We start from the raw sequence: 26,664 nt of genomic DNA on the forward strand, positions 1-26,664 counted from the left end.
TTAAAAATTTTCAACCTGACTAGAATTCCATTTAGTGATAAATGGGGGAAAAAGTATTGTGGATTCCGGAAATATGCATGTTTGCGGGTGCGCCGTAGAACGCATTTCATCAGGATGCATCACAGCTTGGTTTGGGAGCAGCTCCATCCGAGACCACAAGAAATTGCAGCGTATTGTGGATGCAGTCACACAAACCAACCTCCCTTCCATTGACTCCATTTTACCTCATGCTGCCTCGGCAAGGCCAGTAGCATAATCAAGGACGAGTCGCACCCTGGCCACTTCCTCTTCTCCTCTTTCCCATCGGGCAAAAGATGTAAAAACAGTTTCTTCCCAGCTGTTATCAGGCAAATGAACCATCCTACCACAACCAGAGAGCAGTCCTGAACTGAACAGTCAGGGTCTATCTCATTGGGGACCTTCGGACTATCTTTGATCGGACTCCACTGGCTTTACCTCGCACTAACCGTTATTCCCTTATCATGTATTTGTACACTGCGAATTTCTCAATTTTAATCATGTATTGTCTTTCTGCTGGCTGGTTAGCACGCATCAAAAGCTGTTCACTGTACCTCGGTACACGTGACAATAAACTAAACTAAACTGAACTGTAAATGTTTCCACTAGTGGGAAAGTCTAGGACTAGAGGTCATAGTCTCAGAATTGAAGGACGCTCCTTTAAGAAGGAGATGAGGAGGAATTTCTTTCATCACTGGGTGGGGAATCTGTGGAATTCTTTGCCACAGACGACTGTGGAGGCTAAGTCACTGGATATTATTAAGGTAGAGGTAGATAGATTCTTGATTAGTACGGGTGTCAGGGGTTATGGGGAGAAGGCAGGGGAATGGGGTTAGGAGGGAGAGATAGATCAGCCATGATTGAATAGTGGAGAAGACTTATTGGGCCGAATGGTCTAATTCTGCTCCTATCACATGAGCTTATAAATGTCAACTAATCAATCTCTTAGCACAACTGGCAGTGGTGTTTATTCTTTATCTCCTCCTTACTCCCATTAATGTCAAGGACTTCCATTTCTGCTGATACTGTAGTGGGAACACTTTTGCAGCCAAAAGATTCGACACCTGATCCCTGTCATTGAATTTGAGCTTCACCTATTCACCATCCTTCTTTAGGCTGTTAGCCAAATGCACTAAAACATAAACAGCGTCATGGAGCACAACAAGAAATATGACAAGTCGGCTAATGCAGGATTAATAAATGGTTCTCATTGTCTGCTGTTTACCACGAGCAGACAGACAGGAACAAACCCCTTCAACACCTTGATCCCGGCCAAATTACCATGATCTCCCGGTCGCCTAAAGTCCGCCTTGGACTTTATGCGATCTCCCGTTTGCCAAACACTTCAACTCCCCTTCCCATTCCCACACTGACCTATCTGTCCTAGGCCTCCTCCAGTGTCAGAGTGAGGCCACACACAAATTGGAAGAACAGCACCTCATATTTCGCTTGGGCGACACAATCCAGCAGTATGATATTGATTTCTCTAACTTCAAATAACCCTTACATCCCCCCTCACCCCCCTCTCTCTCTCTGTCCCTCTCCCACCCTAGTCATCATACTAGTTTCGCTGTTGTCCTGTTGAGTTTCACTTTCTGTATAACTCATTACCACTTAACCCACAGCAAACAATGGACCATTGTGGGCTCCACCTTTACTTGATCATCGTTGATCTTTGCATAACTTTCATTCATTTGTTCTATTTTACCGTCTATATCTCTCGTTTCCCTTTCCCCTGACTCTTAGTCTGAAGAAGGGTCTTGACCCTAAACCTCACCCACACCTCCGCTCCAGAGATGCCGCCTGTCCCGCTGAGTTACTCCAGCATTTTGTGTCTATAAGAGGAAGGGAAGCTGACCTGGAGGAACTTGGAAATGGGTTAATTTTGCTTTGTGACAGATTTGCAGCTAGTGATTTATTGTGATGATAAATGCACAATAAAAACAAGCAAGGAAGTATCTGAAGAAGCGTCCTGACCCAGAATGCTGCCTGTCCATTCCCTGCACCCCAACAATGACAAAGTAATTTTGGCCACGATGCAGTTGAGGTGAATTGGACAGTACCCTAGCTTATGGTGCAATAAATAAGATTACCGTTCCTGGGTTAACCACATTGCATGCAATTCTAACTATGGGGAAATTAATGATTTGTCGAATTATGTCAGCGATCCTCTTATCCACGAGACATATATCAGTGTCAGTGGGTTAATTGTGCTGATCTTATTTCATGTTGCCTCGACTACACATCAGCCGGCCTTTCTGTGGCTCAGTACACAGTGAGCCACACCCTGAGACTGCTCCCATTAACCCTCTGGCTGAGCGACTCCACAGAAGTGCTGTCAACGGCACCTCCACAGCCTGCTCTTGAGGGTTGCACGTGCGGGGATTGCTTTGTCGGCGCCCTCGCCGTTGCCGAGAGGGTGCGGGTGGGTTTGTGGGGCAAGGGGAAAGGTGGAGACAAGCGAAGCAGCCCGGACGCAAGCAGTGTTGTAGTTAGACACCAAAACCCGGACTGGCCGCATCTCTGGAGAGAAAGAATGGTTGACGTTTCGGGTAGAGACCCTTCTTCAGTCTGAATTATTACCTGAACTCTTTGAATGTGTTGACTGCAGAAGACTGCATTGCTCCCAGACAGAAGATGGGGAATAGTTCTTTAACATTGAAACAGTAAATAGTACATGTTCCTGAAGATGGAAGATCAACACAAAATGCCAGAATAACTCAGCGGGACAGGCAGCATCTCTGGAGAGAAGGAATGGGTAACATTTCGGGTCAAGTCTGAAGAAGGGTCTCGACCCGAAATGTCACCCAATCCTTCTCTCCAGAGATGCTGCCTGTCCCGCTAACTTACTCCAGGTTTTTGTGTCTAATCGGTTTAAACCAGCATCTGCAGTTCCTTCCTACACAGTATTGCAGTGAGTGTATTCACAGTGGCGCAAGCTGGTAGAGCCACTTCCTCACAGCTGCCTCTTAACCAGAGGCCCGGGTTCCGTCCTGGTCTCGGGTGCAGTCTTTGTGGAGTTTGCATGTTTCCCCAGTGATGGGATGGGTTTCCTCCAGGTTCCCCCTGCATCCCAAAGATGGTTAATTGGCCTCTGTAAATTGCTGCTATTGGGGAGTGGATGAGAAAGCAGGATAACGTCGAACTGGTGTGAATAGTGTGAATTGTTCTTCCAAAGGGCCAGTTTCCATGCTGTATCTTTCAATCTTACAATGACTGTTCTGCCTTTCAATTTGATAACTTTCCAGTTGATGCTACCTGGATGTTATGAGCTCATGAACCTGCATCGCTACATTTGGTGGAATTGTGTGTTTGCACAACCTTGCTCTGCCCATTTAGATGCTATTTTCCAGCTATTATCAGATCTTTTTTTCCCATATCAAATTGCAATGCACCACATCTCCTAGAGCGTAAACTCAGAGTAAAGTAGAGCTAAGGAACAATGCTGTGCCGAACCCAATAAGCTAATCTCATCTGCCTGCACATGAACCATATCCCTTCATTCCCTGCATAGCCATGTGCCTATCTAAAAGCTTCTTGAGCACAATCTTGTTTGCCTCTACCACCACCACCACCACCCCTGGCAGCGTGTTCCAGGCACCCACCACCCTTCGTGTTTAAAATAAAAACGTGCTTTCCACATCTCCTTTAAAGTTTGTCCCTCACACCTTAATGCTAAGCTCTCTAGACTTTGACCCCGGGAACACACACAGACACACAAACACAGACAGGACCCCCCACCCCCCCCCCCCCTATCAGATCTCCCCTCAACCGCTGGTGTTCTACGGAAAACAAACTAAGTCTGAACAACCTCTCCTTGCAGCTAACACCCTCTAACCCGTTTACTGAAATCAATTGCAACGCTTTGAGGTTGTCCGAATGACATCAGTGACCCCACACCACTTTACGAAAAGATAGAGATGGGGTTCAACTATCAGACGTGTTAACCTGCAGAACGTGCTGTTCTGAGCCCCCGAACTGCCAGTCTAACAGTACCGTGCTTTATTTCATCCAGCCTAAAGACTGAAATATGGTGACTCTGTGGATATTCTTTTGCAGGGAAGGACATTGCATCTGCCGGGTGTAAGAGATTGTGGGGAGAAGGCAGGAGAATGGGGTTAGGAGGGAGAGGTAGATCAGCCATGATTGAATGGCAGAGTAGACTTGATGGGCCGAATGGCCTAATTCTGCTCCTGTAACATATGAATTTATATTCATGTTTCTGGATTGTGTTTTGGAGTTGTCTAAGCTCTCTGTTTGGTTTGATGACAGCACCAGCAACAAGTGGTCCAGGCAATAGAGCGGGCCAAACAGGTCACCATGGCCGAGCTGAATGCCATCATTGGGGTAAGTGGCCATCTTGTACGCGTGGTTCAGTGTGAGATGTGATGAGTGTTGTAGCCACATCTAAACCGTGACAGTCACCAAAGAACTGCAGATGCTGGGCTTCTTGTGTAGAACTCGTAACGCGCAGGAGTAACTCGGCGGATCAGGCAGCATCTGTGGAGGGAATGGACAGTCAATGTATTGGTACGTCTTTCGAAAGTGGGAGGAAACTTGAGCATCCGTAGAAAACCCACGCAGTCGCAGGAGAACAGTTACAGTTTGCAGTTTAGTTTATTGTCACGTGTACTGAGGTACAGTGAAAAGCTTTTGTTACGTGCTATCCAGTCAGCGGAACGACAATACATGATTACATTTGAGCCATTTACAGTGCATAGATACATGACAAGGGCATAACGTTTAGTGCAAGGTAAAGCCAGCAAAGTCCGATCAAGGATATTCCGAGGTTTCACCAACGAGGTGGACAGTAGTTCAGCACTGCTCTCTGGTTGTGGTAGGATGATTCAGAATTTACAAACTCTGTACAGACAGCACTTGTAGTCAGGATCGAACCTGGGTCCGTGGAGCTGCAAGGCAGCAACTCTGCCGCGGCGCTAATGTGCCACCCCCTTGTGAAGGAAAATGTTAAACAAAGTTGTTGCCCAAGATCCCAAACTAGGTGATTTCTTTTTCTCCCTTTCTCGTTCATTAAAATAGATGAAGCTGCTGCTCATGTGATCAGACTGTGAGCAAAATTCACTGCCACATTTCCCACGTTACAATGAATGAAAGTCAAAGATACTGCAGATGCTGGAAATCAGAAACAAAAAATAAACAGAAAATGCTGAAATTACTCAGCAGAGCAGGCAGCATCTGCGGAAAGCAAAACAGAGCTATCATTTCATGTGAAGAACTTTCAGGTCTGAGTGCTTCTAGCATTTTATGCTTCTCTTTCCACTCTGCCAATTGACTGCTCTTCAGAGACCACTGGTTCACTCCAAGATGGTTCAGCAATTGCAGTCTTGAAGACGAAACCTTGGCACCCATTTTGTTTCTGATCAATGACCAAAGACCCCACAGGAAAGTCGGTGTTTTCTTCTCAGGAACTCTGGGAATTGATGATGAAATGAATCATGAGGATAAATGCAGTGTTGAGGTCAAGAACTAGAGGCCACAGGTTATGGTGAGAGATTTAATATGAACCTGAAGGGTGACACAGAAGGTGATGGATATATTGAATAAACTGCCTGAGGAAGTAGCTGAGGAAGGTACAAGAACAGCATTTACATTTGGATAGGTACATAGATAGGAATGGGTTAGAGGGATATTGACCTATTGCTGGCAAATGGGACTAACTTGGCCTGGTCAGCATGGACGAAAGGGTCAGTATCTCTGTTGTATGAGCTACATAGACATAACATTCTGGACAACCTCAGCAGGTAAGGCAGTATCTCTGGAGAAAAACAATAGGTGATGTTTTGGGGTGAGAACCCTTCTTCAGTCAGTTCTTCGGGTCTGAAGAAGGGTCCCGACCTGAAACATCCCTATTCTTTCCCCCCAGAGGTGCTGTTTTGTGTCTATATCTTCGGTATGAACCAGCATCTGCAGTTCCTTTCTACACCGCGTGACTCTATGACTCCTCTGACATGATTGAGTGTTTTTTTAAATCTAAGCTAAACGACTTTGTGCCGATTAGTTTGTTTACTTTGGTTTATATTTGTCGGTGCTACCATTGATGTCAGCACCTTTACTTACAGCAGCAGCAGCTTCAGCATCTGTCTCATCACGCACCTCCAATTCCGCTCACTCCCCACCCATCAGGGTTGCAGGTAGCAGGGATTCCGTCGCTGGGCGGTGGCTCGGGGCTCCTGGCTCTCTCCAGTGCCCTTGGAGTCCATGCCCACTTGGCAATGAAGGAAGACAAGAACCACCTGGACATGGAACATCACAGAGGTAAGAGAGCCAGCACATATTGGGCGGTTATCCCAAACCAGTCTGAAGAAGGGTCTCGACCCAAAACGTCATCCATTCCTTCTCTCCAGAGATGCTGCCTGTCCCGCTGAGTTACTCCAGCTTTTTGTGTCTATCTCAATAAAAGTATTAATTATCATTAACAATTCCAATAAATAACTGGGAAGAATTAGGTTTTTTTGTCCAGAGAGTGGTGGGAAATTGCAACTCTGAATCTGAAGGTGACCACACTCTGTGGTTGAGGTGAATAGCAAGGCCTTTAAGCGAGTGTGAGTTAGGTTGCAGATCCTGCAAACTGAGCATAGCTGTCAAATGCTGGCCCATTTTCTCTTAGTAGAAACAAGGAACTGCAGATGCTGGTTTACACAAAAGGATTCTCTCAGTTCCCTGTCCCTCCCTCCCCTGACCATTGAGTTACTCCGGCACTTTGTATCCATGTTTTACTTGTTGGGTGTTTAGAGATACTGTTCCAAGAGGCAATCAGCACTAGTGCTGGTTGTGTCAAAGCAAACCAAAGTCATGAAGGTTTTAGAGGAAGACACACGAGAAATATCTCTACATAGAAACGGAACAACTTGTGCTTGAGACTTGGTTAAAGGGCATCTTTTGTTTGTCCTTTACCAACAATGATTTGTGCTGAAGTACATGCCAACTTATTAGATGTAATTTGGTCCCCAAACAGTACCCAAACAATGGTTGGGTGAGAATAGATCGAGTAGATGCAAAGAGTCTTTTATCCAGAGTAAGGGAATCGAGAGGGTGAGAGAGGAAAGATTTAATAGGAACCTGAAGGGCAACATTTTCATGCAGGGGGTGGTGTGTAGATGGAATCAGTGTCAGAGGAGGTGGTTGAGGCAGGTACTATAACAATGTTTAAAATACATTTGGACAGGTACATGAATAGGGAGGGCTTATAGAGATACGGGCCAAACGCGGGCAGGTAAGACTCGTGTAGATGCGGTGTCTTGATTGGCACGGGCAGGTTAGGCTGAAGGGTCTGTTTCCATGCTGCATGCCTCTATGACTATAATACTTGCCAGAGAACGTGGTCTACTGAGTAAAAGTAGAGTTTGCAGCAGAGGCTAAATATGGAGTTTACAGCAGAGACTAAAGGCTGAAAGGCCAGTTTCCATGCTCTGTCTTTCCGACTGCCTGGATCTATGTCTTTACAGAAGAACAGGAAATACATAACCATTACAAAGGGCGGCACGGTGGCGCAGCGGTAGAGTTGCTGCCTTTCAGGGCTTGCAGCGCCAGAGACCCAGGTTCGATCCCGACCACGGGTGCTGTCTGTACGGAGTTCGTACGTTGTGGGTTTTCTCCGAGATCTTCGGTTTCCTCTCACACTCCAAAGACGTGCAGATTGTAGGTCAATTGGCTTGGTAAACTTTTTAAATTGTCCCTAGTGTGTGTAGGATAGTGTTAATGTGCGAGGATCGCTGTTCGGTGCGGATTCAGTGGGTCGAAGTGGCTGCTTCCATGTTGTATTTCTCAACTAAACTAAATCTCTACATTTTGCGCATTTGGCAGGGGGTAGATTTCTTCACCGTAGTGCCATAGGCTTGATGCAGTGAGGATGAAAGGTGAAGAGAGAATGTGGGAAGCTCTAATTAAAATCCCAAATGAAAGAAATCAGGAAAGTTGAGGAATTTAGTGCCAGTGATAAAATAAGATGGGAAGGAGATAGCTAAGACAGAGAGATTGCCCAATGGTTAAATTAGGAAAGGAAGAATAAAGCTTCGAGAGGTTTTGCCCCTCGGTTGACAATCTCTGCATTGCGTTTGAAATTGAGTTGTCTAAGAGAAGCCATCACAGCTACGGGAAAAACATTCCTTCATGGAATGCTTTGGGCTTTATTTGGTGTTAATTGAAGTGAAAGGAAGCATGCACATAAAATGCTAGGCAACCAAACTCCCCAGGGGACAAACACAAATAAAAACATATTCGCCATCTGAAGGAAATGTTTGTCATTTCCCAGAACCTGTCTGGGTGACATTTCGTATGTTGACTTATCTTCATATTTGGGTCATTTATTTGGAAAGCAAATCTTTTTTACGATGGTTTTTGGGCTGTAGTTGTAGATCTTTGTTCCAGATGTTGGCAATGTTCCTGGTGTCTGATGCAGGTCAATATAATCCTATTGTTGTGGCTTTGGCTCATGTTTGTGCAATGTCCACTCTGCCATAATGTATCTAAAGTAATGGCAGGTGGGACTTCACTGCGTATGTCATAGAGTCATACGATGGAAACAGGATCTTCAGCCCAACTTGCCAACACGGACCAACATGTCCATCTACACTAGTCCCACCTGCCTGCGTTTGGCCAATATCCCTCTAAACCTGTCCTATCCACGTACCTGTCTAAATGTTTCTTAAACGTTGCTATGGTACCTGGCTCAACTTCCTTGTCATGGTACACCTGAAGTCCCAGCAAGCAAAAAGTTCACAGTTAACCAATGAGAACTCCAAAGACGGTGTCTTTGGAACCGATGAGGATGTAACATGTAAATTCCTGTTAGCAGAGGGATTGTACATTAATTATTCTGGTATGTGTGGGTGGCACATTGGCATAGCTGGTAGAACTGCTGCCTCACAATGTCAGAGACCCGGTTTAGATTCTGACCTCTGTGGAGTTTGTATGTTGTCCCTGTGACCTGGTGGGTTTCCTCCGGGTGCTCTGGTTTCCTCCCAAATCCCAAAGACATGCAAGTTTGTAGGTTAATTGGCCTCTTTAAATCACCCCTAGTGTGTAAGGAATAGATGTGGAAGTGGAATAACATGGGACTAGTGTGCGGGTGATTAATGGGCGGCATGGACTCAGTGGACAGAAGAGCCTGTTTCCGTGCTGTGTCGAAAGCTCAACAAACAAATTAAATGTACAGACCTAGACACCATGTGGGGCTATGATTTATAGGAGCTGGGAATCTTTCATTGTGTCCATTCAGGTGTCACTGTGTGCGATAGTTTGGTTTCTCCAATAACACACTCTCAAGGGGGATCTGTCTCATCAGAGGCTGCTTGTGAACGCTGAACCGCATCTCATTTTGGTTTTTCACTAACTCTTCCCTTCTGTTCTTCCCTCCTCCTGCTCGCCATCCTCTGCCGCTCTTCTCCTGGACTCCCCCAACCAGACGGAGATCGGGACGCCAGCAGAGTAAGTCGATTTCTGCTTTTAATTCTTGCGCTGGCATTAACACGCGTGTCCGCGGTTCAAGTAGTTCCATGCACATGTGAGCTGCCTTTTGGATTTGTGACTCCAGTAAAGAATGGCTCAGCTGTTTTCTCCTCAGAAACCTCAAACAAACTACTTTAGTTTATTATTGCCGCGAGTACCGAGGTAATGTGAAAAGCTTTATTGTTCTGTGCTATCCAGTCAGCAGAAAGACTATACATGATTACAATCGAGCCATCCACAGTGTACAGACACAGGATAAAGGGTATAATGTATAGTGCAAGATAAAGTCCAGTGAAGTCTGATTAAAGATAGTCCGAGGGTCGCCAATGAGGTAGATAGTAGGTTAGGACTGCTCTCTAGATAGGAGATAGTGAGGCAGCTATTGTCTATTTTCCCCTACAAGTTAAGGTAGCACAGTGGCCTCACAACGGCAGAGACCCAAGTTTAATCGTGACTGTGTGGAGTTTGCACGTCCTCCCTGTGACCGTGTGAGTTGGCTCCGGTTTCATCCCACATCACAAAGATGTGCGGGTCTATATGTCGATTGGCCCTCTGTAAATTTCCCTGAGTGTGCAGGGAGTGGATGAAAAAGTGGGATAACACAGAACTGATGTGAAGGAGTGAACTCAGTGGGGCAAAGGGCCGGTTTCCGTGCTGTATCTGTCAATGAATCGATCAATATTTTGGGAACACGATCTGGGAACAATGGAAGAGCACAGAGTGAGTGCTGCCTCAACTTGGGTTAAAACCTGGCTCGCCCCTAACCCCACCGACACTGAGCGAGAAAACGCAACGCATATGGCTTTCATTCGCTTTGTTAATCTCATGACCATTTCAGGATCTGGCATATGCCGTTCCATAGGGAAACTCTCCCGATTAGAAGACTGGCAAAGTCTATTTGCCTGTTTTTTTTGTCAAAACCGTGCAAAAATCAAATCATAACATGGTTGATCTTGCCTTCTGCTGGTCCCACAATACAGTGGTAATGAAAATCGTAACTAATCACAGCAATTGCCTCAAGGATAGAGCGTTCAACAGACCAGACAAGAGGCAAAGGAAACAATAACAGAAAATGTTGGAAGCACTCAGTAAGTCAGCCAGAATCTGTGGAAAGGAATATAATGTAGAAACAAGGAACTGCAGATGCTGGTTTACAAAAAACGACAATGGAGTAACTCAACGCATCAGGCAGCGTCTTTGGAAAACATGGATAGGCGATGTTTCGGGTCAGGTCCTTACTTCAGACTCATTCTTCTACTCTCCAGCACTTTGTGTGTCCGTGGGCAACGGTGCAGGCCTCAGGTCTGCAATCCTCCTTCAGACCTGGGATAGAGAGAGAAACAAGTTTTCAGTAGCATGGAAGATGGGGGAGGGTTGGGTCAAACTGAAGGAATGGTGTTGGCGGTGTGTAATTGCCCCCACATTAAAAGGGTTAATGGGGGCACCTGTAAACAAACACATTCTGCTTGATTGTCTGTGCAATGTGTTGTGAATGGTGAGTCTGAGGAACATGACCAGCAGGCTAGACCATACAAATAGAAGACTAAAGGGCCTGTCCCACTTACGTGTCCTTGGGCCGCAAATTACGCGACCTTGTGGTCGCGTCGAGGCACACGGGCATCGTGTGGCCTCGCGGGGCCGGTCCCACTGAGAAGCGCGGAGGGGTATGTAGTTGTGCGTGACATCGTGCAGGGCTCCAAAATATTTGTAGCGAACGAAATCTTCGCGCGCCAACGACCTGTCACATAACTGACGGCCAAAGTGGATCAGGCCCAAGACCCTGGCGCGACGCAACGTCTCACCCTCAACAGCAGCAGAAGCTGGCAAACGGTCGCCGAACTCGGCCTGGGGCTCACGGCCATTGTGGGCCGGATCCGCCCCCACTTCTACTCCCAGAGCGGGGCCAGGAGAATTGAAGATAGACACAAAATGCAGGAGTAACTCAGCGGGACCGGCAGCATCTCTGGAGAGAAGCAATGGGTGATTTCGGGTCAAGACCCTTCTTTCAGACTGAAGAAGAGTTTCGACCCGAAACATCACCCATTCCTTCTCTCCAGAGATGCTGCCAGTCCCGCTGAGTTACTCCTGCATTTTGTGTCCATCTTCAAATGACGTCACGCACTCCTGACGGCTGTGCGGACGAATGAAGTCGCGCGCGCCCTTCGCGGGACCGTCGCGGCTCATCGCGACCATGAGGTCGCGTAATTAGCGTGCCAAGGACACGTAAGTGGGACATGGGCTTAAGTCAAAACAATGACAGCAGCGATGACCAGCTCCAATGCAGGCTCTCATTTTCATTTACAATGAGGGAGACCACTTTGGTTGAGAGTGTTGGGAACTAGACATCCAAATTCATTGCCTCCTCCTCTCAGGTTATGACTTCCTCGCCACATACAAATGACTTGTGCACGCTATCCCCAAACTGTACTTTCCTCAGCAAATTCTCTATCATTTTCATTTTGAATAATTTGACAATAATTCCTTCTACTGACTGCATTGATTTACCGCTCTCTCTCAGCCTGTTAAAATTACTAGGGAGTAGTTCCTTGGCCCAAGCTGTGCCCTTTAATTCTCCAAGGCAGTTCCAGACACAGTGATGTGACTCCCATGTGCCACTCAAATGATTATATTCCCGCATTAAGGTGTTATTTCAAGGTGGCAGGTCTCCTGCATGTTGTCCTTGAGTAATCTGATCAATTGCTGTGCTGATCTTTTACTGGTATGACACTGTAATTTTAAAGTTCTTGCTTGGGCATCAACCATTTGCAAAGTCCTTGGCATGTGTTTCCTCCGGGTGCTCCAGTTTTCTCCCACATCCCAAAGACGTGCGCGTTTGTGGGTTAACTCGCCTCTGTAAATTGCCCCAAGCGCGTAGGAAGTGTGATAACGTGGAACTAATGTGAACGGGGTTAGTTTCATTTGATTTAGAGATACAGCGCGAAAACAGGCCCTTCGGCCCACCAAGTCCGCTCCAGACCAGCGATCCCCACACATTAGCAGGTGTCAGAGGTTATGGGGAGAAGGCAGGAGAATGAGGTTAGGAGGGAGAGATAGATCAGCCATGAATGAATGGCGGAGCAGACTTGATGCGGCGAATGGCCTAATTCTACTCCTATTCCTTATGACCTTTTGACCCTACACACACTAGGGACAATTTACATTTATACCAAGGCAATGAACCTACAAACCTGTACGTCTTTGGTGTGTGGGAGGAAACTGAAGATCTTGGAGAAAACCCACGCAGGTCACGGGTAGAACATACAAACTCTGTACAGACGGCACCTGTAGTCAGGATTGAACCCGAGTCTCTGGCGCTGTAAGGCAGCAACTCAACATTGTGCCACCGTGCCGCCCGCATTGATGGTCAGGGTGGAGTCGGTGAGCTGAAGGGCTTGTTCCCGTGCTGTATTTCTGAACTAAAGTAAAGCTTTGTAAACTTGCTTTAAATTTTGTTTTTGTTTCATATGGGAATTAGAATCTTGTGACAGTCGCACAGAATGGGAACATTGGATAATGGTGAATGTTGTGTTGGGACTATAGGAGAGTAATTGCTTGATTGATTGAAAGGCCCTTCAGCCCATCGAGTCCACGCCGACTATCGATCGACCCATACATGATAGTTCTCTGTTATCCCACTTTTTCACCCACTCCGTACACATTCGGGGCAATTTACACAGGCCAACTATCCTACAAACCCGCACGTCTTTGGGGTCACCCGGAGGAAATCCACGCGGTCACGGGGAGAACATGCAAACTCCACACCGATTGCACCCAAGGTCAGGATCAAACCCGGATCTCTGGTGCTGTGAGGCAGCAGCTCTACCTGTTACGCCACCGTGCTTCGTTAGTTTACAGGATTGCAGAGCCTGCAAATATCAATCCACATGTCGGCAGCTTCAGTGAACAAATGGACCTGAGACTGCGTCAGCGAAACTTTCAATAGGAGCGCGGAGAACGGGTGTACTTGTACAACGTGGGGATCTTTCCCGTCCCGGGCCAGGGATCCAGCAGTGATCCTCTGTCGTCGTGATGGATCATTCCAAAACCATTTTCCATTCATCAGTAATCCGCCAGGCACTAATTGAACGGAGGTACATTCCAAGGTGGGGCCGAGATACGTTACAGGAAGTAAGCATTACTTTTACTGGAAGTGCAGATCACATGGAGGTATTTGAGCGCATTAATAGATGTCTATTCATACGCTTGTCGATCGTATATCATTCTTACACCAGTCCCCAAAATCTTCAAGTGGCCCAAAGACTCAAGTTCCGAACAATTCCCATCGCCTTGTTCTATCATTACAGCAGAGCTTGCCAACTGCAGTATCCTGGTTAGGCAATACCGTGCTTTTAAACATTGCACCCTTGTTTTCAAATCCCTCAATGTGTCTGCAGTCACCTCCAGTGGTCAATATGTGCAAGAAAGAACTGTAGATGCTGGTTTAAATCGAAGGTGGACACAGTCTGGAGGCAAGCAAGTTTGGGATCTTTGTGGAGTAGTGTCCACCTCCAATGGTCATTAGTTCTTTATTATCATGTGAAGTTTCTCTTGTTTTGCGTACAGTACAGTACAGTTACATCAGCACAATCCCAGATTAAGTATGAAGTGTATAGAAATATCCCATGAGCCCGTTTACATGAGCTGCCAGGTTTTGGCGCCATTTTGAAAGCCGAAGCTGCAGCTGGATTTAAAGGCCCATCGTCCTGGCTGCAGGGACTCCAGCCGTCGCCTCAGTCTGAATCGCCCAGTGAAATATCGTCCCTCTCCTCGCCTGGCTACCTTCAACCTTTGTGCCCCAGGGGCGCCTCGAAGACACGGAAACGGCCCTTTGTTCTTGTGTCTGCCATCGCTGACTCCCTCCACTCTCCGGTCTCAGGGTTGAGCATCGGTGCTTGGTGGCTTCTCCATTAAGGTTCCACCTCGGTGGGCAAGCCAAGCCTCGTGCCGTGTGTGTTTGCTTTGATATCTGACATCCATTCTTCTCTAATTCCAGTCTCCTGCTCCTTTCTGAACTTACTGCTCCCTTTGTTCAGCTGCAAAGGCTCTGGGTTCTGGAATTGGATTCCTAAATCTCCCCATCGTCTCCTTATCCTTGAGTTTGAGTTTAGGTTAATTGTCACGTGTGCCGAACTACTGTGAAAAGCCTTTGTTGCGTGCTAACTAGTCAGCGGAAAGACAATACATGATTACAATCGAGCCATGCACAGTGTACAGATATGTAATAAAGGGAATAACGTGAATACCGTTTAATGCAAATACAATCCAGTAAAGTCCCATAAAAGATAGTGCGAGGGTCTCCAATGTGGTCGATAGAAGCTCAGGACTGCTCTCTAGTTGTGGGTAAGGTGGTTCAGTTGCCTGATAACAGCTGGGAAGAAACTGTCCCCGAATCTGAAGGTGTACGTTTTCACACTTCTATACCTCTTGCCTGAAGGGAGAGGGGAGAAGAACCAGTGACCAGGGTGAGACTTGTCCTTGAATATGCTGCTAGCCTTGCCAAGGCAGCGTGAGGTATAAATGGAGTCAATGGAAGGGAGGTTGGTTGTATAAATGGAGTCAATGGAAGGGAGGTGTGATGGTCTGGGCTGTGCCCACTTGCTAGCCTTGCAATACTAAGATGTTCCACATCGCAGCTTTCCAACACCTGCATTGGTTGTGCAGCATTTATTTTTGCATTGATAACTTTCTTTTGAATGACCTGACCCTGGACAGGGGCATAGGTGGGAGAGGGATCTGGGCCAGACGCAGGCAAATATGACTTGCATTGGATGGGGCATCTTGGTTGGCATGGGTGAGTTGGCTCAAAGGGCGTGTTCCATGCTGTATGACTCTGGCCTCTGTCAGATGGTGAAGTCTTGATCCCATCTTCGCGGCTAAACAGTGTTTATTACAGTGGAGCTGGCAGAGCCGTTGTTTCGCAGCACCAGAGACCCGGGTTCAATCCTGACTTCAAGTGCTGTCTGTGTACAGTGTACACGTTCCACGTGGATTTCCTCTGAGTGCTCCGGTTTCCTCCTACATCCCAAAGAAGTGCAGAGTTGTTGGTTAGTAGATTGCCCCCTGGTTTGTAAGGAGTGGATGAGAACACGGGATATCATAGAACTAGAGTGAATGGGTGATCGATGGTCCCCGTGGGCTGAAGCCTCCATGCTGTAGCTTTCAATCAATCAATCAAATATGCCTGCTGGATGGAAACTGTACAAAACAGTACGTGATTATTTGGATATATGTCCATTACAGAGGGGGAAGGGAGACACGTTGATACAGAGTGTTGGTGCAACCACAATAAGAGGATTGTCTACAATTTTAGTTTTACTTAGAAGGGATATACTGGCATTGGTGACAACCCGGAAGATCTTAGGATAAAAGATACACACAATGCTGGTAGACAAAAATGCTGGAGAAACTCAGCAGGTGAGGCAGCATCTATGGACCCAAGAAGTCTTTACAGGTGCGGCAGAGGTTCTCCTGCACCTCCTCCAGCCTCATCTATTGCATCCGCCGCTCTAGGTGTCAGCTGCTCGACATTGGTGAGACCAAGCGTAGGCTTGGCGATCACTTTGCCCAACACCTCCGCTCGGTTCACAATAACCAACCTGATCTCCCGGTGGCTCAGCACTTCAGCTCTCCCTCCCATTCCCAATCCCACCTTCCTGTCCTGGGCCTCCTCCATGGCCAGAGTGAGGCCCACCACAAATTGGAGGAGCCTCATATTTCACTTGGGTAGTTTACACCCCAGCGATATGAACATTGACTTCTCCAATTTTAGGTAGTCCCTGCTTTCTCCTTCTTTCCCCTCCCCTTCCCAGCTCTCCCCCAGCCTACTGTCTACGCCTCTTCGTTTCTTATCCCCCCCCCCCCCCCCCCCCCCCACCTCCTTATCCCAGCATTTTTGTCTACCTTCGATTTTCCAGCATCTGTAGTTCCTTCTTAAACACACAATGCTGGAATAACTCGGCAGGCAGTACCTCTGGAGAGAAGGAATGGGTGATGTTTCGGGTCAATCATTGTGTGTCTATCTTTGGTTTAAATCAGCATACAGATGCTGGAATCTTGCATAAAACACAAAGTGCTGGAGTAACTCAACAGGTCAGGCAGCAAGCCTGGGGTACTTGGATAGGCGGTGTTTCAGGTTGAGACCCTTCTTCAGCCAGATAGTAGTTGGGAACAAAAACTGGAAAAGAGCATCAGGTGGAGCTGGTACCGAAGAGGAGAGGAGGCTTGAGGCAGATCAACATTGATGTTATTGAATAGAATTGAGGGCCAGGTTACCCATTCCTGTTCCCACTCTCATGTGTTCCACCAAATGCAAGAAGCCACCATAATTAGGGCTTAGGTGAGTGTAATAAATGGGCAAATGTAAATATATAGCCAGAGACTATTACACAAGTAATTGATGCCTTCACAGGACGTGCAGTTTTACACAACAACATTTTAATCTATTAATAGGTTTCTATTCATCCTATATGGATTAATGATCCATACCAATTGCCTGTGATATGCTGAAGTGTATCATTATATTCTTTGCGGTCAGAGTTTAGTTGTTAGTCATTATCCACCCACATGTATAAAAAGGGATTAAGTTTGGGAGACAAACCCTGTGCCACCCTAATAATTGACAGCTGGCTTACAAAATGAGCAATAGGGTTGGCTTTGCTCTTCCCCTTCTGCACCCTGCATCTGGTGACCTGATTCCGAACAAGGAAGGCAAAAACTGGCTCTTTTCCCAAACCTCGCTGGCCAATCTCCCATCCATTACATCTGTTCCAATGTTCCCAGGAATAGCCGTTTTGCCCTATTTTGGGAACGAGAAGGTTGCTGACCATCTGTGAAGAATCTTTGCTTGTTTCCTCTACGTATACGCACGTGTGCTGTCTCTTTATCTCACGGGGCAGAGGGGAAAGAAATTTAAGAAGCAATGTCTCTTAGGAATGAAGACGGCTCTAATTCACTCTCTGCATATATATATATGTATGTATTTATATATGTATGTACACTTATATGTCTGTATGAATGTGTATGTATACATGTGTATGTGTGTGTGTGTGTATATATATGTATGTATGTGTACATGTGTATATATGTGTGTATGTGCCCATGTGTACTTATATATATGTATGTGTGTGTATAATATTTATGTATATATTTATATACACTGAACTTATTTTTCTCTTTTATTGTATTGTTTACATATTCTGTTGTGCTGCTGCAAGTAAGAATGTTATTGTTCTACCTGGGACGTATGACAATATAACACTCTTGACTTGGATTGGAATCCAGTGAGCCCAGGGAGGTTCAGACTTCTGCAAAGGATTGTTCTCACATTTGGAGATGCAGCATGGAGTTAGGCCCTTCAGCCCAACAAAAAGTCCACATTGAACATCAATCACCTGTTCACACTTATTCTACCTCATTCCACTTTTTCAACATCCATTCCCTACACATCAAGAGCGGTTATCCAGAGGGTAGCTAACTTACAACCCCTCGTATCTTTCGGCTGTGGGAGGAAACCAGAGCGCACGGAGAAAACTCATAGGGAGAACGTGCAAACTCCACACAGGCAGCATTTGAGGTCAGGGTCAAACCCGGGTTGTAAATATGTGACGTTTTGGGTCGAGATCTTTCTCCAGGCGGCAAAAGATCTCGACCCGAAACGTCACCTATTCGTTTTCTCCAAAAATGCTGCCTGACCCCCTGACCGAACGCAACCGTTCACCACTGCAAAACGCACGATAGATACAAAATGCTGGAGTAACTCAGCAGGACAGGCAGCATCTCTGGAGAGATGGAATGGGTGACGTTTCGGGTCGAGACCCGTCTTCAAACTATTCGGGAGAAAGGGAAACGAGAGATATAGACGATGATGTAGAGAGATAAAGAACAATGAATGAAAGATATGCAAAAAAGTAACGGTGACAAAGGAAACAGGCCATTGTTAGCTGTTTGTTGGGTGAAAATGAGAAGCTGGTGCGACTTGAGTGGGGGAGGGATGCCCTTTCCCCTGACCAGTCTGAAGCAGGGTCTCGACCGAAACATCACCCATTCCTTCTCCCCAGAGATGCTGCCTGTCCTGCTGAGTTACTCCAGCTTTTTGTGTCTATCTGCTGTTTAAACCAACATCTGCAGTTCCTTCCTGCACACCCGGGTTTCTGCAGTTGTGAAGCAGTGGTTCTACCAGCTGTGCCTCCATGCCACCCTCGGTGTGGAGCTGGTTAGGGTTTTTGATCCATACAGCGTGGAAACAGGCCCTTCGGCCCAACTTGCCCTCGCCGACCAACACGCCCCATCTACACTCGGACTACTTGCCCACTTTTGAGCCATATCCCTCTAAACCTATCCATGTACCTGTCCAAATGTTTTCTAAAAGTTTGTTGCGGTCGGTCATATAGTTGATTCAACATTAGATTTATTTGCAAAGGAAAAATAATTGGTCTTTTAAGGAACGGAGGACATTTGTAGATAATATCATAGAAAGAAAAGAATACCAACGAAAGAGTTTGTGGTGAATGAATCGAATGGCTTCACATTTTATCCTAAGCTTTCCACATAATATTGTCAGAATGTTTTTGTTATACAGTGGGTGCATTACAAGACCACAACATCCAAGTTCAGTTAACTCCCAAAGGTACAGCATTTTCCTGTCGACTCTCAGCTAACACTCAGCTCCTGGTTAAGATGATTTAGTTACATGAGAGTTTTCCCATTGCCTGGGTGTGGAGCGATCGGAGACTAGAGATTGTTTTCCTTTTTTTTATCAGTGTTTATCTTTGAAAGTTGAAAACTATAGGTTGTGCATTCAGTTTAGAGCCTTCATTCAGGACATCCTGCCCTGTCGTTAGGCTGTAATTACACTATAATAAGCTCTTTCTATTATAGACTGATCCTAATCTGTTTACAAAGTGAGTACTGTTTGATACTGTGTGCCCATGTCTGTTGCCTTGGTTACGCACTGGCCCTATTTTCTTCCAATTCAGCCGGCGCTGTGGGCCATTTTGTGCCTGTTGTGAACACAAAATGGAGGCCTTCGCCATGGGAACCACCCTCCCCCCTCCCCCCCTCCCCCCGCACAAGTTTTATTGGGGTGGGGGGGAATGGAAGGGAGGAGTATTTGACCAATATTTTGGTCGCCACATTTACCGAGTGTGTGAAGATAAGAAAACGTGTTGAAAAGATGACTAGAATTGGTTCCAGGAATGAGGAATTTCCAGCACGGGTTAGCCAGAAGAAGCTATGCTGGTTCTCCTCGAAGCAAATGTGGCTGAGAGGAGATTTGCCGGAGTTGTACATGATCATGGCTGACAAGCGGTAGAGTTGCTGCCTTACAGCGTTTGCAGCGCTGGAGAACCGGGTTTCGAGCCCGACTACGGGCGCTGTCCGTACGGAGTTTGTACGTTCTCCCCGTGACCGTGTGGGTTTTCTTCGTACAGGTATGTTGGTAAATTGGCTTGGTATAAGTGTAAATTGTCCCTAGTGTGTGTGTAGGATAGTGTTAATGTGCATCGATCGCTGGTCGGTGCGGACTTGTTGGGCCGAAGGGCCTGTTACCGCACTGTATCTCTAAACAAAACTAAAACAACTGGTGGGTCAGGTAGCATCTCTGGAGAAAAAAGAATGTGTGACGTATACCTGCAGTATTCACATGTGAATTGGTGTTGTAGATGCAGCTGCCATTCATTGTGTTTGATTTTTGATTGTTAAAGATGTGTTTTATTACAGAATTCAAAGGAAAGATCTATCACTATTTTTCTCACTCATGTTATTCCCATGCTTATGTCATCACTATGCATTGTTTCCTTGAGCACATCCTTCATAGCCATACCCTTGATAATGTCTTCACTCGTTGCTGTTTTGCACAGGAACTCACTCCCCCAGACAAAATCCATCTGCTGATTTGAAAAAATAGTTGGAAAAAATTAAATCGACAGAAATTGAGCTTTTAAAAGGTCAAAAAATACAAGAGGTTGTTGTACTTTTAGCTGATGGCACTAACACATAACACATTGAAGACATTATAAAAATTAGAGCTTTATGCAACTAAGAATGCCTCTTCCTTTTACAAGCACTTTCAAAGTTGAGTTCAATTATTGATGCCTTTATGGACTGTGGGATTTTAGAAACATAGAAACATAGAAAATAGGTGCAGGAGTAGGTCATTCGGCCCTTCGAGCCTGCACCGCCATTCAATATGATCATGGCTGATCATCCAACTCAATATCCTGTACCTGTCTTCACTCCGTACCCCCTGATCCCTTTAGCCACAAGGGCCACATCTAACTCTCTCTTAAATATAGCCAATGAATTGGCCTCAATTACCTTCTGTGCAGAGAGTTCCAGAGATTCACCACTCTCTGTGTGAAAAATGTTTTTCTCATCTCGGTCCTAAAAGATTTCCCCTTTATCCTTAAACTGTGACCCCTTGTCCTGGACTTCCCCAACATCGGGAACAATCTTCCTGCATCTAGCCTGTCCAAACCCTTAAGAATTTTGTAAGTTTCTATAAGATCCCCCCTTCAATCTTCTAAATTCTAGCGATTTTGGTTTTACAAAAATTGTGTGGGATTTTATAAACATTGCAGAATCTTCTTGGATTTTGGAGACAGGTGTGTGATCATGTAGGATTTGTGCAAGAGATTTTAGGGACTTGTTTTAGCTTCTTCAATGGCTAATACTTGCCTCCTTCGACAATCTATTCACCTGTCTTAACAGCTCACCTCCTCGGAGACCCAAGAGCTGGTCAGACTATAGAGAAGCCACAGGCTTTGTTCTAAGTGTAGGGAGGAACTGCAGATGCTGGTTTACACTGAAGATAGACACAGTATGCTGAAGTAACTCAGCGGATCAGGCAGCATCTCTGGAGAAAAGGAATTGGTGACACTTCAGGTCGAGGCCCGTTTACAGACTCTGAAGAAGGGTCTCGACCTGAAGCGTAACCTATACCTTTTCTCCAGAGATGCTGCCTGACCCATGAGTTATTTCAACATTTTGTGCCTTATCGACTGAATGTGTGAAGTAACTTTTTTTTCGTGCAAATCCCTGGATTTCTGACTGTATTCTGGTAATTGGATTCCAAGATTGTTATTTCTTTGTGGGAAAATGTTCCTGTTCACAATTCCAGGAGGAGGACTCGCTTTGTGAATTTGTATCTTCGCCTTGTCCCCCATCCCGACACCTATTGTACCTAACGTCAGCTATTCCTTTCCTCCAGAGATGCTGCCTGACCCGCTGAGTTACTCCAGCATTTTGTGCCTATCTTCGGCTGTGTTCTAAGCTTGGGTCAGGAGCATGACCACATATTGTGTGTTGTTCTGGTCGCCTGGCTCTAGGTTCCCGGTTTCCTCCCCCACTCCAAAGACGTACAGGTTTGTAGGTTAATTGGCTTCGGTAAGTTGTAAACTTGTCCCTACTGTGCAGTATAGTGTTGCGGAACGATGGCTGGTCGGCACGGACTCTGTGGGCTAAAAAGCCTATATCTCTAAAGTCTAAAAGATTCACAAAGCTGGAGGGCTTCAGAATTAAGGAGAGACTGGCTAGGCCGCAACTATTTTGCCTGGAGTGTAGGAGGTTAAGGGGTGACCTTCTGCACATATAGAAGCATGAGGGGCTTTAGTAGGTGAATGCTCACCTGTTGTGAATCTGTGGATTTCATTGCCCAGATGTCTGTAGAGTCCTCATCATTGGGCATTTTTAAAGCAGAGATTGACAGATTCTTGATCAGTAAGGGTGTCAAAGGTCACGGTGAGAAGGCAGGGGAATGGGGTTGAGAGAAGGTGATTGGTGGAATGATGCCAAGACCATCACTTATCTACCAAAGATAGGCTCAAAATGCTGGAATAACTCAGTGGGAAAAGCAGCATTTCTGGAGAGAAGGAATGGTTGATGTTTCTGGTCGAGTTACTCCAGCTTTTTTGTGTCTATCTTTGGTAGATAAGTGATGGTCTTGGCATCAGGTATTGTGGGCCGAGTGGCCTGTTCTTGTGCCGTGCTGCTTGTTCTTTGAGACGGCTCAATATCACCTTCATAAGGACATTTAAGAGATGGGTGTCAAATTCTTACCGCGCCAACTCTGCCCGCATCCTGTGAGAGGATAAACAAATCTTTAGTGTCTGCCAAGGCAGTCTCGTGAACCAAAGACAGGAATCAAATGTGAAAGCCGCCAAGGCTGGGTGGCAGTCTCGGTTTCATACCACAAGGAATGTTTACCCCATTGAGTCAAAGGAACTATTACACACGGCTAAGTAAACAATCAATCAACAGGAGAGCGTCAGGTTCATCCAGAAAAACATTCCAATCATTCCGTGCGTATTTTATCTAGCCGTGAGCTTCCACATTGTTTCAAGCTAACATTTCAACACACGGCTTTGTCACTGGGATTCTGGAGGCTGCCTCGATCCGAGTGCAACAAGATGGCCGTGGCGTATTGCAAACAAACCCTTCACGCATCGTGTTCAAGAACCTGCTTCAATCCCATGGCCCCAGCAGCCAGTCGTGAACTTGTACAGCACGAAAACAAGCTCATCGACCCAACCCATCCACATGGCTCAAAACGTGTGGGAAGGAACAGCAGATGCCGGTTTAAACCAAAGATAGACACTAAATGCTGGAGTAACTAAGCGGGGCAGGCAGTGTCTCTGGAGAAAAGGAAAAGGAATAGATGACGTCTCGGTTCGAGAGCCTTCATCAGACTAGTTAGGGAATAGGGCCCCCACCCAAGTCGCACCAGCTTCTCGTTTTCACCCAACAAACAGATAACAATGGCCCGTTTCTTTTATCACCGTTACTTTTTTGCGTATCTTTTATTCATTGTTCTTTATCTCTCTACATCATCGTTTATATCTCTCGTTTCCCCTTTACCCTAACTAGTCTGAAGAAGGGTCTCGACCCGAAACATCACCCATTCCTTCTCTCCAGAGATGCTGCCAGTCCCGCTGACTTACTCCAGCTTTTTGTGTCTATCTTCGGATTAAACCAGCATCTGCAGTTTCTTCCTACGCATCACTTACATACCTACACACAGCCCACATCCCTCCATTCCCTGCATATTCATGTTCCTATTCCCAAGTCTTTGAGATGTCACTAACATATCTGCTTCACCCACCACTCTGGGCAGCGTGTTCCAGGCACTTGCTACCCTCTGTGTAACAATTGTAGGCCATGAGATGAAGGTGTTACCATTGTACGATTGGTTTGGGTGTATTTTTCAATTGAAAGATACAGCTTGGAAGCAGGCCCTTCAGCCCATCGAGTCTGTTGTGTATTTGGATGCTTGGAACAGACTTCAATAAGGCTCGGACACGGGAGTAATCTTACAAGCTACTTTATTGCAGGACGCCACCTTGAGTCTCCTCGTGCACATGCGTACTTGCACAAGACATCACAAGACACTAATTACATATGCTAATTATCACATACCTAACACTCCTCCCCCTTTAACTTGGAGACAGGTAACACCATTTCTATTACATGCCTAACAGAGTCCATGTTGACCACACCCCTTAACTAGCAATGTTACAAAATGTTGAGATTTTAAAAATCAAGTCTGCAATTTATCCCATCAGATAAAGCATAAAAAGAAGTTTAATTTGACACCTAATTCACTTTCATATCTCAATTATTAAAAAAGTTATGGCCATTATCATACTCGGAAATTAGCATCTTGTTCCCTATTGATTTTCTATGGACATAACAAAAAAGCTGTGATCGTGGACAGTCAAAAGCCCATAACTTTCTTAAAAATTAAGAGAACTGAATGAAATTTTCAGTTATCATAGATTTAAGCATTCTGAAACAAATATAAAACAATCTTACTTGGATGACTTGAAATTAAAGCATATAATTAGTTAGTTACCCAATTGTAGCTAATTCCAAACTTCAATTACTAGATCTAAACATCTATCCATTTCTTAAGAAAAGATTAACATTTTTAAATAGCCTAAGTGTCCAAATAACATTCACAAAGAATTCACAATAAAACATGATTTTTAAATCTCATTAACATGAATTTATAGGCCAAATGGAAGGAATTTAGTGTTCAATTGCTGTAAATTAATGGCCATCAGCTTTCGAGTGGGATCCGGTGGAACGCGCTGGTTTAGAACGTTCACACTGCGGTAGATTTGTGCCCCATATGCCCAAAAAAATACGGCGGGATTTAATGGGCCCCCAAATTAGCTACTCGCAACATAAAACTTTGTATAAATCTTAATCTTAAGAAGCCCTTTTTAATGTAAAAATAAACAACCCACCTTCCGTTGTCCCCTGTATGAGATCCGGCCCGTTGTCGGTGGTCGCGGGTTTAGAGGTTAATTTTTAACCTACTATAATAATTTAAAAAACCCGTAAAATGTAAAAATAGCCCCAGCGAGCGAAACTCCAAGCGATTTTTCGTCAGCAACTTAGTAGGCTGAACAAGCTTGATTTGAACAGCCTAGGGAAAATCGCGTTTTAAACGGCACCATAATCGCACACACGGGCTGGGACAGATCTTCAGCGATGCTTAAGGTAGGTTTTGTAAGATACCTACCTAACCAGTTCTACACTATCCCAGTTTTACATCCGCTTCCCACACACTAAGGGCAATTATCCTACAAACCCCGCGTATCATTGGGAGGTGGGATGAAATCGGAGCGCCCGGAGGAAACCCAAGCGGTGACAGGGAGAACGAGCAAACTCCTACACACAGCACCCGAGGTCAGGATCGAACCCTGGTCTCTGGCGCTGTGAGGTAGCAGTAGCTCTACCAGCTGCGCCACTGGGTATTCTGGGATTTTGAGCCAGGAATGTAATTCTAAATCAGACTGTTGTGTGACTGCTGCCCTTTTGTGTTTGACTCAATCAATATACTGGAGGGGAAATGTGCTTAACCTTCTGTCCAGAAAATGTCAGGACTTTAGAATAGGTTATCTGCACTAATTTCTTCTACCCAAGCAGTGATCAAAGGATATTTTAACACTGTCCTGACCGACACACCAAAATGGGCAGTTAACTGAGGTACTGAGAGATTGCCCGTGTCTGAGATACTCCATCCCGTGTGCCTGCAGTTTCTTCATTCCATCCTACAGCACTGGCAAGGAGATTTCGATGTCTTTTCGGATGTAACACTATATAGGATAGTAAAGTTCTCACTATATTGGCAAAGCACCAAACCACTGATATTGAGGGGAAATTTGAGCAGAGACTGGGAGCAGTTTGTGGTTTAACAGCTTGATGTTTCGATGAATGCCGAGCCCATTTGTACAATGCTCAATTGCTCCTTTTTCCAAGATGTCACGCCAGGTCTTGGACGAAATAACTAGGATAGCTGGGCAATGGTGACTCAATGGTAGTGTTACTCCAGCATTTTGTGTCTATCTTTGATTTAAACCAGCATCTGCAATTTACACCAAAGATAAGCCAATGTTTATACCATCTACTATTCTTTGTTTCTACCTCCACTGACATTTTGGTCCATATACCCATCACCCTCTGTGTGAAATAGTTGCCCCTTAGGTTCCCATGAAATCTTTCCCCTCTCGCTTAAACCTGTGTTCCTTTCAAAATGATTCTCAAGATTTTGGTGTCGCTGTCAATACAAGTATTTCTTTGTCATTTTCTATTGTCTTTTGAGAGGGTGATGATGAGTCGTTTGCGTTATTTGAACTCTTCTGCTGAATGTTCTCCCACATTACCTTTGAGTCGGGACTTCCAGGATTTAGCTGCAGCGACAAACATACAATGGTGATATATTTCCGCGTATGACTGAGTGGAATCGTCAGGGCCGGAGCTGCACATGCATCTGAAGCAACTTTCCTCCTTTGCGGGAGTGGCGGTGGGGTTGAGAGGTGATTGAATGAACTGGAAGATACCGGGGTCCACGCCGACCATCGATCACCCGTTCACACTAGTTCTATGCTATCCCACTTACTCATCCACCCTGTGCCCGTTAGGGGCAATTTACAGAGGCCAACTTCACCTACTGAGTTTGGGACACATCTTTGGGACATGGGAGGAAAGCGGGGCAAACCCACGCGGTCACAGGGCGAGCAAGCACTCTCCACGCAGACGGCACCCGAGGTCGGGATCGGACCCGGTTCACTGGCGGCTGTGAGGCAGCGGTTCTACCTGCTGCGCCACTGCGCCGCCACGGTGGGGCCGTTCTGTAACTGGCACAGTGGTGGCGGAGGGAGTGAATGCCCCGAGCAG

General features: G+C 45.8%; 1 protein-coding gene across 7 annotated transcripts in view; it reads left to right on the forward strand.

Moving 5' to 3' along the window:
- The window catches only part of LOC116989284 (transducin-like enhancer protein 4), a 222,479-nt gene that overhangs the window by 96,502 nt on the left and 99,313 nt on the right, over positions 1-26,664 (forward strand). For 3 of the 7 annotated variants that reach the window (XM_033046498.1, XM_033046501.1, XM_033046500.1), the window contains exons 6-8: positions 4,291-4,365; positions 6,099-6,294; positions 9,443-9,465. In XM_033046498.1, the coding sequence (XP_032902389.1) occupies positions 4,291-4,365; positions 6,099-6,294; positions 9,443-9,465 (294 nt within the window). The remainder of the gene's footprint in view (positions 1-4,290; positions 4,366-6,098; positions 6,295-9,442; positions 9,466-26,664) is intronic. The other 4 variants (XM_033046499.1, XM_033046504.1, XM_033046502.1 and 1 more) reach the window with 2 other exon arrangements.

The sequence above is a fragment of the Amblyraja radiata genome, chromosome 29 (assembly GCF_010909765.2).
Source record: "Amblyraja radiata isolate CabotCenter1 chromosome 29, sAmbRad1.1.pri, whole genome shotgun sequence".
Classification (NCBI taxonomy): domain Eukaryota; kingdom Metazoa; phylum Chordata; class Chondrichthyes; order Rajiformes; family Rajidae; genus Amblyraja; species Amblyraja radiata.